Consider the following 12683-nt stretch of genomic DNA (forward strand, 5'->3'; position numbering starts at 1 on the left):
CCCACAAACACCGCCATAGAATTGCAGAATGGTGTCATTTGGAAGGGACCTTAAAGGTCATCTAGTTGCAAGCCCCCTGCCCTGGGCAGGGACACCTCCCACCACACCACGTTGTTCCAAGCCCCGTCCAGCCTGGCCTTGAACCCCTCCAGGGATGGGGCAGCCACAGCTTCTCTGGGCAACCTGGGCCAGGGGCTCACCACCCTCACAGTGAAATTTTTTTCCTAATATCTCATCTAAATTCTCCCCTCTTCCAGCTTAAACCCCTTCCCCCTCGTCCCATGGCTCCCCTCCCTGCTCCAGAGTCCCTCCCCAGCTCTCCTGGAGCCCCTTTAGGGACTGGCAGGGGCTGGAAGGTCTCCCCGGAGCCTTCTCTTCTCCAGGCTGAACCCCCCCAGCTCTCTCAGCCTGTCCTCCCAGCAGAGGGGCTCCAGCCCTCCCAGCAGAGGGGCTCCAGCCCTCCCAGCATCTCCGGGGCCTCCTCTGGCACCGCTCCAACAGGTCCACCTCCATCCCCACACTGCAGCCTACTTATCCCGATTTCTCCCATCTGACCACCACAGAGAGCGCAAAACCAGGCGCGTTTCTGGGCAGACAATAGAAACAACCGGGAAGGATTTGGTACCTCCCCGATAAATTGTTGGGATTTAGGGTTTTCCCCCGCCCCCTCCTCTATCTAGGGGGAAAATCGCATTGCTGTGCCAAAGCTGCTGAAAACACCACCCCAGGAATGCTGTAAGCCTTCCCCCCTGCGCCCCAGCCTTGGGGAAGGGGTGGGGGTCCCCTCCAGCCTCCCCCCCCCGCCCCTCCCCGAGCATTGCTCCGGGAGCCGACACTCCCCCCCGCGGGGGCAGGCGGGGACGCGGCCGGTGTGTTTGCAACGAATATCAGATGGGAAGCAAAAAATACATACACCCCCCCCACACACACACACACGCACCCCTCCCGGTGTCTAGGACAGCCCCCTCCCGGGCAGCCCGGAGCCGGGAGGGGGGCGGTGCCGGGTCGGTCCCGCCCCGCGGCGCCGGGGGCGGGCGGCGATGGCGGCGGTTCGGGCGCGGACGGTGTTGCTGACCGGTTCCAACCGCGGCATCGGGCTGGAGCTGGTCAAACAGCTGCTGGGGACGCCGCGACCGCCAGCCTGGATCTTCGCCACCTGCCGGGACCCCGAGGGGCCGCGGGCCCAGGTCAGTGCGGGGCCGGGGCCGGGGGCGGGGAGGGGAGGGGGGGACTCGGCAGCACCCCGGGGTGCGGGCAGGTGCCATAAATAACGCGCCGGGTTTGCTTCGTCGGCGGGGCAAAAGTGTTGTGGTCGCGGGGAATGTCGTGTGTGTCCCGTGCCCTGCCTGGCGTGGAAGTGCCCTGAAGGGTGGCTCTGCGGCGGGTGAAGTGCCCGGGGCAAGGGCAAGGTCCTGCAGGGGGTCGGGACAACCCCCGGCACAAATCCAGGCTGGGCGGAGAATGGCTGGAGAGCAGCCCTGTCGAGAAGGACTTGGGGGTGTCGGTGGATGAGAAGCTCAACATTAACACAACGTGCGCTGGCAGCCCAGAAACCCCCCAACAGCGTGGGCAGCAGGGCAAGGTGGGGGGGATTCTGCCCCTCTGCTCCACTCTGTGAGACCCCCCTGCAGTGCTGCCTCCAGCACTGGGGCACCAACAGCAGAAGGACACGGAGCTGTTGGAGCGGGGCCAGAGGAGGCCCTGGAGATGCTGGGAGGGCTGGAGCCCCTCTGCTGGGAGGACAGGCTGAGAGAGCTGGGGGGGTTCAGCCTGGAGAAGAGAAGGCTCCGGGGAGACCTTCCAGCCCCTGCCAGGCCCTAAAGGGGCTCCAGGAAAGCTGGGGAGGGACTCTGGAGCAGGGAGGGGAGCCATGGGATGAGGGGGAACAGTTTTAAAATGAAAGAGAGATTTAGCTGAGATCTGAGGAAGGAATTGTTTGCTATGAGGGTGGTGAGCCCCTGGCCCAGGTTGCCCAGAGAAGCTGTGGCTGCCCCATCCCTGGAGGTGTTCAAGGCCAGGCTGGTCGGGGCTTGGAGCAACCTGGGCTGGTGGGAGGTGTCCCTGCCCAGGGCAGGGGGTGGCACTAGGTGGGCTTTAAGGTCCCTTCTAACTCTAGCCATTCTATGATTTGAAGAATAAACGCTGCCACCCTTAAATCTGTGCTGCTGGGCTCTTTGAGGCTGCATTGGCTGCCCCCCAGCTGGCCGTCCAGTGCCAGGCCTTCGCCTGTGCGCCACCAGCAGGGCACCAGCTCACACACCATTGGGTCTGAGCAGGGTTTGACTCAGTGGTTGCGTCTGGCTGAGCTGGTGGGAATTGCAGCAACGCAGCTCTGCGACGTGTTCCCAGTCTCTGCAAAATCTGGGGGGTTCATTAACTGGTGGCCCGTGGAGCTGTGGGATCCTCCTTCCGCTGCTTTCCACTTCAGGAAAATGGGAGATATTCACATGTGTTGCTTTAGCAGGAGATGATCACAGGAACGAAACGTCGCCCGTGCTTCCACCTTTCCGTAGGTCCAGTTTTGGTTTTCCTCTGCACTGAAATACCAGCGGGGAGACGCTTGTCCTCTGATACATCCTGTCTCTGGCAGGTTTGTTTCCTGCATCTTCTCGCAGCTTGGCCATGTGCAGGGACCGTGCCTTAGAAAGTCCTTGAGATGCTTTTCGTGTGCTCTCTGCCAGCGTTATTCTGGCTCGGGAGCGATCCCGGTGCAGTGAGAATCCACTGGGACACCAGCCCAGGGGTGCCCAGCCCCTCCTGCTGCCGGTGCCCAAGCTGGATGGGTTAAGACTAGCTCGGGTCTCTTATTTTTGCTGTGTTCTTCCCCCTGCCCCAGCTTGCTGGACTGGGGCAATGGTGAGGTCAGAGGATCTCTGATCCTCTTTTACAAGGCTGGACTGGAGACATTTTCCCCCCAGGGTGGTCCATGCTCATCGCTGTCAACTGTGGGATGCTTCTCGAAGCCTTTTCCAGCTGTGGTAGGGTGACGGCAGTGTCTTCAGGGTGTTGCTGCTGAAGTTCATGAACACAGGAGACCAAGGGCAGAGTGACCCTCCATCAGGCTGGTGCCACATTCTTCCTCCTGCCCCTTTGTGCCCGGGTCAGGTGTTGGGATGGACTCATGTTGGGATGGTGCAAGGTTGCAGAGGCGAGCAGCAGGGCAAAACAGGGGAGGAGAAACACCTGTTGGCCATCGCAAACCATTTAGATGGATTTTCCATCTTTTCCTGTGCCCAGGGGTAATGTGGGAACACAGGGCCTGGTGGGGAAGCTCAGAGGTAACTGAAGGTGGACCACAGCCAGTGCCAGTAGCTCTCCCGCTCCATGTTGGTAGGACGGGTCCCCTCACAAGGAGTCACCAATTTGCATTTCTCCTGTAGCATTCTCTGTGGGCTTGTTTCTCAGAGGTTTTTAGATCTGAAAACAATCATTTTGGACACGCTGAACACGGTGGTTTAGTTTCTGTTGTCTAAAACTTGCTTTAGTTGGAGAAGGCTGAGACCAAAGAGCTGCTAGTAAAGCTGAACGGTTCCTGTTTGGAAAGAGCTTCTGAATCCTCTGTGTTTGGTGAAAATAATCAATAAAAATGTGCAGAGTGGTTCATTTCACTTGAGAGGATGCGACACAGTGTCCAGAGTAGAGTGGATCCTGGGACTGGGCTGTTTGGATCCAGATGTCTTTTCCCCAAACGTCAAGTCTGATGTTGGCCCTCACGGCCATCACTCCGTTACCCTTCCAGGAGCTTCTGGGAGACACTTCTGGCCATGTTTCCAGCCAGCTGGCATCATTTCTGGGTGAGCTGGTCCTTAATAGTTTGCTGTCATCCCTTGCTGTGGCTCTGGCTGGGTTGTGTATGGAGGCCCAGCAGCCTTTGGGAGAGTGGCTGTAGTATCTTGCAGTTGCGGCCATATCGCACTCTGAACACGTTCACGTCGCTTTGTGGAGCTTTGTGGAAGAAGCCCGAGTGCCTTAGGCGGGTCCCCAGTCCAGCCATTCAAAAATGCTGAGGAACATCTGGAAGATGTTTCCCTCAGGGTGGACCATGGCTGGTGCCCCGGGGTCATGCTCGGCATCACCTCTGCCTCGTGCTGATTGTTTCCATGTCTCTTTTTTTGTAGGAGCTGAGAGATCTGGCATCCAAACACCCAAACCTGGTTCTCGTGAAGCTGGGTAGGTGCGCTCTGCTGGCGAGCTGGTAAATTTGTGGCTGCGGGCCATACTTGCCCCGTTTGTTCTTCCCTCCCTCCCTGCCTTCAGGCTCTACAGGGAGATCCAGTTCTTCAGAACCCCTTCAAGTTTCTCCAGACCTGTCTCAGCCCCAGTACCCTGTTCCCAGGAGTCTCCTTGCCCCATGGCCACAGGACCAGGAGGTTCTTGAGACCTGTCCTGGGCAGGGTCCAGCTCCTGCAGCCAACCGGCCGTGTCCTTGCTGTGCTATGCAGCTGAGCTGCCTTCATCCCAAGTCCCAGGCATGACTGGGAGGGCTCCTCCTGGAAGGCAGCTCCTGTGGAAATGCTGTGTGGTCATCCCAGAGCCGGGGCAGGAGCTGTAGGACCTTGCAGAGCCATCCCCCAGCAGGTCCCAGCACAGCCTCCATGGGACTATCCCCCTCCAAAACTGCCCTGGGTTCTCCAGAGCTTCCTCAGGGATGGACTTTGTCCACTGAGAGGGGGCCACGACTACTGGTGCCTGACACAGCATGGGAGTCAGAGCAGCACTTTGCCACACGGGGCTGTCCCCAGAGTGGCTTTGCCTGGTGGGCTGCCCCAGGGCAGCGTCCTTCCGCTGCTGGTAGTGGGGCACCCTATGGATGGCAAAGGAGGCGGTTTTGAGATGAGCTGGGACTTGCTGGGAGCCGAGGTGCTCTGAGCTGGTTGCGCAGCACCATCTGGTGCCCACAGATGGAAGGCCACGCAGGTCGGGATGTGTAGCTGTTCCTCAGCATCTTCACCTCCCTCTTCTCCCCAGGTCCCCCGGGTGGACCCCATGGCTCTCAAACTTCTCTTCCACTGCAGATGTTGCGAATCCCTCAGCTATTACGGATGCAGTGAAGATCGTGGAGGGGAAGCTGAACGGCACAGGCTTGAACCTGCTGATAAACAACGCTGGCATCTACACCCCGACGGCATCGCTGGAGACAGTAGATGCTGAAGAGATGATAAGGATGTACAAGACCAATGCGGTGGGGCCAATGCTGATGGCCCAGGTACGGATGAAGATCTGGGGATGGAGCTCACCGTGGAGAGAGAATTTAGCCCTGCTTGAGGGTAGCCCGGGGTGTCCGTGGTCACGACGGAGATCTCAGAGGGCTTTGCCAAGTTTCCCAGGGCTGCAGGAGGGAGGGGGCAGTGCTAGAGCTGCGCTCCCAGCCCAGGCCCTTTGTAGCCCCATTACGTTGTGCTGGGCTAACTGGGAGCAGGCAGGGCCACTGCAGCAAAACACCCGGGCTCTCTTGGCCTCCTGCTGTTCCTCCTCATCCTCCTCCCTGTTGCAGTTGCCATAAGTGGGGCTGGCTCGAGGCACAGGCGTCCCACAAGGTTGCTTCTCCCCAGGCGTTCCTGCCCCTGTTGAAGAAGGCTGCCCGGGAGAGCACGGAAAAGGGACTGAGTTGCAGCAAGGCAGCCATCATCAACATCTCCACCATCATGGGGTCCATCGAGAAAACTCCCGAGTCCTTCTTCAAGCCTGTCATCTCCTACCGCTGCAGCAAGGTATGGAGACCGGGGACCTGCCCATGCTCCTGAGCTCAGTGGGAGACAGAGCTGTTCTGTGAGATGGTGAGATGGAGGGATTTACCTGTGCTGATCACCGCCGGAGCTCCCCGGGCATCTCCATGCCCAGCTGCTGCCCACCTAAGGCAGACACGCACTATCTCTTGAAGACCTGGCATTGCTTTTTCTCCCTCGCCATGAGTGTGTGGAGCATTCTGCTGCCCATGGCTGATGCTTCCTTCCTCCCCCAGGCTGCCCTCAACATGCTCACCAAGTGCCAGGCTCTGACCTACGGGGAAGCCGGGATCCTCTGCGTGGCGCTTCATCCTGGCTGGGTGAAAACCGACATGGGCAGCCAGGAGGTGGGTTTAGGCTGAGCAGGTCGAGGCGGGGAGAACCATGGGTGGAACCCAAGCCTGTGAACTTGGCAGTGGCACGGGAGGTGCCTCAGGTGGCCAGGATGGCTCTCGGGAGGAGGGATCCATGCGAGAATGCGTTGTCTCTCAGGCTGCAAGTTGCCCATGCCTGTGCTGGGCCGCTGCAGAACACGTGGGTGCTGCCTGGGAAATAGCATCAGCACCAGGGTGGGCAGGGGACTGTTCGGGGGGAAAAAGGCTTTGGGCAGCCCGGAGATGTGCAGAGAACCTGAATCTGACAGAGCAGGGAGGAGAGGAACAGCACCATCCCACCCTGCAGCCCCCTCCTCGAAGAGCTGCAGGTCCATGAGGTCTCTACTCACTCTGCAGGATCCCTGTTTTGGGATGGGGCTGGTCCCTGCGACCCTGGAGTTTTGAGAAGGCTGCACGTAGCATCCCGCTTGCAGCAGGGGTCTTTTACGTGGTTTAAGCCCGTAGCCCTGGCTTCCCAACCCAAGCCACCTCCATCCAAGGCATCAGCAAGCACGCAGATACCCAACCATCCTCCCGTGTAACGCTCCCATCCCGCCTCCCATGGCTCTGTACGTGGTCTGGGTGGAAGGAGCCTTGCCGCTGGCACGCAGGAGCCGAGCGGGTGCCGGTGGGTGGCTGGGAATGACGGTGGGGTCTGGATCCTACTCCTCACTTGTTCCCATTGCAGGCTGACCTAACGGTGGACACAAGCGTGCGGGGGCTGCTATCTGTACTGCCGATCCTCTCCGAGAAACACAGCGGGACCCTGCTCAACTGGGAAGGTAAAGCTATTCCTTGGTGATGGCTCTCTGTCCCTGCGAGGGACCCCGCGGTGCTAGGGGACTCTCCGGGTGCCCTGGAGCGCTGGGATGCTCAAGCCCTCTGTGGTCTGCAAAGGACCTACCTGGGACTCCAGCGGGTGTGCAGGGCAGCCTGTGATCCCTGCCTTCGCGTTGCTAATAAATAAAGTCAATTAGTACCTGTGCCTTCTCCCGGCTGCAGTGCCCCCCCTGAGACTGTCTCTACCCTGGCCTGGAGCCAGCCTCTACAAAAAAAAATAAGTTCAGTGCTTAAAGGGGGCCTACAGGAGAGATGGGGACTAACTTTGGCGGGGCCTGTTGCGATAGGACAAGGGGTGATGGGTTTAAACTGAAAGAGGGGAGATTCAGACTAGATAGAAGGAAGACATTTTTCACAATGAGGGTGGTGAGACCCTGGCCCAGGTTGCCCGGAGAGGTGGTCGATGCCCCATCCCTGGAAACATTCCAGGGCTCAGGTTGGACGGGGCTCTGAGCAACCGGATGTAGTTGAAGATGTCCCTGCTCCTGGAAGAGGGGTTGGTCTAGATGGCCTTTAAAGGTCCCTTCCAACTCGAACTATTCTATGACTATAGCAGTCTGCCTGCCTTGCCTTCGGCTGATGAGGGGACTGGAACACCTCTCTGATGAAGAAAGGCTGAGGGATTTGGGGCTGTTCAGTCTGGAAAAAAGATGACTGAGGGGGGATCTTATCAACGCTTATAAAGGTGGGTGTCAGGAGGATGGGGCCAGGCTCTTCTCAGTGGTGCCCAGTGACAGGACAAGGGGTAACGGGCACAAACTTGACCACAGGAAGTTCCACCTAAACACGAGGAGGAACTTCTTTCCTGTGAGGGTGGCGGAACCCTGGCACAGGCTGCCCAGAGAGGTGGTGGAGTCTCCGTCTCTGGAGACATTCCAAACCCACCTGGACGCGTTCCTGTGCCACCTGCTGTGGGTGACCCTGCTCTGGCAGGGGGTTGGACGGGATGATCTCCAGAGGTCCCTTCCAACCCCACCACTCTGTGATTCTGTGCCGAAGGGGGGTCCCAGGGGGCACGTAACCAGCTCAAAGCCCTGCTGGCCTCCCTGGCCACGGAGTGTGCCCAGGTCTGCCTGGTCTCTGCTGTGCTTCCACCCAAAGCACAGTGTCTTTGCTGGAGACCTCTCAGGGGTACTTTGTGCAGGACACAGTGTCCTTGGGAGCAGCCTCGGGGCTGGAATGGGAGGAGCAGTAGCACCACAGTCCAGTTCTGCAATCCCAGGCCAGCCCTTCCCAGTGGAGCCCCAACTGGGCACGGTACCCCAGGGTGGGGGAAACCTGGTCCCATGGGGGAGCACAGCATGGGAATCTCTGCGGGATGGAGAGGCTGAGAACCTTAATAGGATGGGCCAGGCAGCCCTGGGCTGCATGAATTTGCCCAGAAGGTGGTAACATCCCCAAGGAAAAAGACTTTGGGCTGGTGCTGGGTTTTCTCAGCAGGGTTCTGCCCCATCTGGAAAGAGCTTCTCCTTGGGGGGATATGGGGGGAGATGAGGCTCCTTCAAAACCAAGCCTAGTCTCAGGTGGGCAGAGCAACCTGGCTTGCAGGAGAGGCAAAGCCAGCGCTCCTTGCCTCAGAGGCCACCATCTCCTCTTTCTCACCTGGAGGATCTGCTGTAGCACCTCTGTCCCTCTGGGTCTGGCCTTTTCTGGGGTCAGACCTCTCCCCCAGACCGCGGGCTTGCCTGGAAGCACTGGCTTTGCTGGGAATCTTGAGGCCCTGCACCGCTCCGCACAGGAGCCGCCCCCCCCTTTCCCAGCCAGGAGCATGAATGCCACCGTCCCCCCAGCCCCAGGCTTCACCCCCCAAGCAGACAGAGCATCGGGGCAGTCTACTGGGCTGGAGCCACGTCTCTGCCCCGCCGAGGCGAGCTGTGCCCTGACAAGCTCCAACAAGCCCTGGCACCCGCAGCCCGGTGAGTCACAGGACCAGTGAGGTTTTTTTCCTCCCAAACCAGTGGCATTTTGGCAGCTGAGACTTTCAAGAGGCTGTGAAAAAGGGGACAGCAGGGACCATCTGCAACCTGGGTGCCAGCCTGGGCTTGGGGACAGAGTGGCCGTGGCTGGAGGTAGCAGCGCTGCCAGAGCTTGGACCCCTGGCTCCTTGTACCCCCTTTTTGGGGGTCCCAAGCAGCCCAGGTGCCCAGGCAGGGACAGGAGGAGAGGCGAGATGCCCCTGTGAAGTTCAGGAGTGCTGGGAGCATCCCCAGATGGAGAGGGAGTCCCTTACTCCACAGGCACTTTCTGTAGTGGATGGGCAGGTACTTTCTGGAGCAGTTGCAGGAGCTGGGACACCCGGGTCCCACTTCTGTCCTGGAGCTGGGGCTCTGCTGTGCCATCCCTGGCCTAAGGGCTAATGCCAACCCCTTCCTGGCTGTGTCAAGCCCCCAGCTTCTTTGGAGCTCGCTCTCTTCCCCGTGCCCAGGCTGACATGTGCTTTTCTGAGCCCGTGCTCTGCTTTCCGAGGCCCTCGGGAGGCTGCAGGGAACCGTACCCACGCCAGGCACCCACTGCTCCATGGGTGCTCCCTGGCAGGGAGATGCCGGCTACAGCTTTCTGATGCATCCTCAGGGGAAGCTCTGAACCATCTGGGCTCTTCCCAGCCACCTGATTTCCCACGCAAATGCTCGCTTGTCTTCGCTCTTTTCTTTCCCAGCTCTCATCTGTGGCCGGAGGAGTCGGTGCCCACCTGGGCACCTCCCCGGGCATTTGTCAGCGCTGCGATGGCAGCAGGAGGAGAGAAATCCCTGTGAGGAATGGCTGAGGGGCAGGAGCATGGGTGAAGGGCCTGATTCTGCAGCTCTACGGCTGTGCTTAGCCCAGCCCTGGCTCAGACATGGCCAAGCCTCCACCGAGCGCGCCCCCTGCCCCTTGACAGAGGTTCTCCTGCCCCAGTTGTTCCACACAAACCAGCTGCAGCCCGCCAGTCACCGTGGTCTGGCTCCATCCTCATCTCTCTCCATGTTTCTCCCTTCTGCCCCATGCCACGTGCGGGATCCTGGGAGATGAGCTGTGCCAGGAGTCCCACAGCTGTTTGTGGGCAGCTTATACCGCCCCCCATCACTGCCAGCCCCGTGAGATGGATGCAGATGGTGCCCTGGGGACATAAGGACAAATGGGACTGCTGAAAGCTGGGACGTGCTCCATCAGCTTGGCTGATGGTCTGCGGCGCTGGTGACACAGGATGGTTGCCTACCTGCTGTGGCAGCAGGGTTTTTGGCTGAGCTCGGGGGGCTGATAAATCTGTGAGCATCTCTCTCTGCTCCCCTGGGAAGTAGGACATCACAGGTCACCAGGGATGCGGGTGGCCCTGTGTGCCCTGGGTGTACCAAAGGTGGTGGGAGGAGGACTGGAAGCTCTGCAGGTGAAGTCCACCCTGGCATTACTAGAAGCCCAGCTGCTGGGGATGAGAACAAACCTCAAGGGGCCGCTGGACGTTGAAGCACCGTGAACATCAGCCCATAGGAAGCCCGGTCTTCCCTTCGGGTGCCGGGACAGCAGGCTAATTGCAGCGCCAAGTGGCAGCAGGTCAGGCGATCCCGTTTTTCAAGCCAACAGGAGACTGGCACAGGACGACCCAGCTTGGACCTCTTCAACTGGGAATCACCCTTGGTGAGTGCTTTGCCATCACAGGCAAGGTCAACTGCTCCCCAGGAGCCCATCCTTCCACTCACCGAGAAAAGCCTCATCCCAGGGAGCAGATGCTGGAGTTGAGCTGCCAGTGACCCTGTCAGCCATGGTAACTTGGAGGCCAGGGATGCCCAGGCACCTTAAGGTGCTCCAGGGCAGGTGTTCCTCAAGAAGCCTCAGTGAGGGGCCAGACTGCAGGTCTCTCCGCCCAAATGCTTGCCAAGTGGTGTCAGCTTTTCCTTTGCACGTGTTCCGAGTGTTTGTGCTCCTGCAGCTGATTATCTCCCCGTTTCCTCTCCTGCCTGATGTTTCCTGCCTCGCTTACTCCCTTTTGCTGGCTTTGCCCTTTGTGTCAGGCTTATCTCCTGGCTCTGGGCAGTGTCAGACCTCAGCGTCCGCCCTGCCCACCGCGATGGCAACGCGCAGCCCTGAGCACCATGCCCTGTGTCCTTTCACAGCACGGTGTCCCAGGAGACACTTGAGATGCCAGCTCCACCTGGCCGTCTAGCAGCTCCTTGGGGGCAGGGGCAAGCTGGGACAGAGCAAGGATGATGTAGGAGCCATCTGCTTTTAGCGGCTGATCTATCTCTATCCTGAAGCTGGGGGACAGGAGCCAACTGGACCAGCACGTTGCCGCAGGGGGTGGCTGGGTCCAGCGGTAGGGAAATCTGGGCAACCCCTCAGGAACCCTTTACGCAGGGGCTGCACAAGGGCACGGGAACACGGCTGGGGACTTCCCAGGGACCAGGTGGGGAGGTTGTCACCCAGAGCAGCTCAGACAGCCTCCACCAGCCCCCGTGGAGCCATGGTAGCATCTGCAGGCAAATGCACCTCTGCTCTGGGGAGCCTGGCAGCTCTCCAGGCCCTTGCGATTGACTTCAGTGGTGGGAAGGGCACATATTTTCCAGGGTCTTTCACCAGCTGCCTTCTTTCAGACCAGTAAACACTGAGAAGGACTTGTTGCATCAGGAGCTTGGGTCGGGCAGGTCTGTGGGTCAGGACAGGAGTGGGGAGGACACGGGGAGTCCTTGCCAGGACTTGCCAGGACCAGGGCAAGACCCATTTTGAGAGGCAATCTCCCATGCCCCCTAAGTGGGACAAACAGCCGCAGGCAGAGCCCCCGCGGAAGGCAAAGCCCTGCTCCAGGGGGCGAGAGCCAAAAGAGGAGACCGGGAACGGAAAAGGGCTGCTCCTGTGACACAGATGCGGAGGTGGAGCAGGAGGCAGGTCACAAACAGCCGGCACACGAGGAAGCGCTGGGACACCAGCCGGTGTGGCCAGGGCGGCCAGTCGCAGCGGCTCCAGGTGCAGCAGAACTTGGCTGGCCAGGGAAAGACCAGGAGCAGAACTGCAGGGACCTCAGCCAGGACTTGGAGATCCCCTCGGCAGGAGCCTTCTTCCAGCCAAAACAGCTCTTCGTTCTGCCAAGGTGCGGGCACTCTCCATGGCGTGGGGGGTCGCGGTGGTGATGACGGTGGGGACATCTCCATGCCGCGTGGCACTGCGGTCCTGTGGCTCGGAGCCCCCGGGGTGACCATTCCCAGGGCCACCAGCGGTGAGATAGGCTGATGCCGGGAAGGCTAGATGGTGTGAGGACCTGCAGCTCTTTTGGGGGTGCCAATGCCAGGAGGGTGCTGGGGGCCCAGGGCTGCCATCAAAGTACTGGGACCCCGCTTGGGCGCATGAGAAACGCGGCTCGGAAGGAAGCGCATCCCGGTCGCTGCAGCACAAGGGCTGCCAAGGAAGCCGAGTGGGGCCAGCAGATAACATGCCGAGGCTTCCTCCGGCACACCGCAGCTGTGGGGCCGGGGTTGTTCCATCGCTATCTGGCCCTGCAGAGCCCCGGGCATCCCTTCTCCCTCTGCTGTATTATTGTTAGCGGGGGAGGAAGCAGCTCACCAAGTCCCACCTCGAGCTTTTAACCCGCTGCTTCCTGGCCTGCTGCTCCCCGCTCCCGTTGGCCAGAGCCGGGAAGGCTCCACGGCTGCCCTGGGAGGACGGTTGGGTACTGGGAGCTTCCCGCAGGTTTTACCTCCTTGGGGACCAGCAGCACCCCCCCGGCAGGTCTCCCCCGAGCCATGTTGTCTCCCACAGCCACCCTTGCAAAGGGTGG

General features: G+C 60.1%; 2 protein-coding genes across 3 annotated transcripts in view; both read left to right on the forward strand.

Moving 5' to 3' along the window:
* The first annotated feature begins 993 nt into the window (after positions 1–993).
* LOC134515277 (C-signal-like) lies at positions 994–7083 on the forward strand. The gene is made up of 6 exons (XM_063334074.1): positions 994–1187; positions 4119–4170; positions 5016–5206; positions 5553–5711; positions 5963–6073; positions 6789–7083. The coding sequence occupies exons 1-6, from the start codon at positions 1041–1043 to the stop codon at positions 6900–6902; spliced, it is 774 nt and encodes a 257-aa protein (XP_063190144.1). The 5' UTR covers positions 994–1040; the 3' UTR covers positions 6903–7083.
* A 128-nt stretch (positions 7084–7211) lies between these two features.
* The window catches only part of RIPOR1 (RHO family interacting cell polarization regulator 1), a 38509-nt gene continuing 33037 nt past the window's right edge, over positions 7212–12683 (forward strand). For both annotated transcript variants that reach the window (XM_063334064.1, XM_063334065.1), the window contains exon 1: positions 7212–11999. The gene's annotated coding sequence lies outside the window, so the exon portion shown is untranslated. The remainder of the gene's footprint in view (positions 12000–12683) is intronic.

The sequence above is a fragment of the Chroicocephalus ridibundus genome, chromosome 4 (assembly GCF_963924245.1).
Source record: "Chroicocephalus ridibundus chromosome 4, bChrRid1.1, whole genome shotgun sequence".
Taxonomy (NCBI): domain Eukaryota; kingdom Metazoa; phylum Chordata; class Aves; order Charadriiformes; family Laridae; genus Chroicocephalus; species Chroicocephalus ridibundus.

Coding starts and splice junctions, on each gene's coding strand:
- LOC134515277 (XM_063334074.1), top strand. CDS start 1,041: ATGGCGGCGGTTCGGGCGCGGACGGTGTTGCTGACCGGTTCCAACCGC. Junction 1,188..4,118: donor CCGAGGGGCCGCGGGCCCAG/GTCAGTGCGGGG, acceptor CTTTTTTTGTAG/GAGCTGAGAGATCTGGCATC. Junction 4,171..5,015: donor CCTGGTTCTCGTGAAGCTGG/GTAGGTGCGCTC, acceptor CTTCCACTGCAG/ATGTTGCGAATCCCTCAGCT.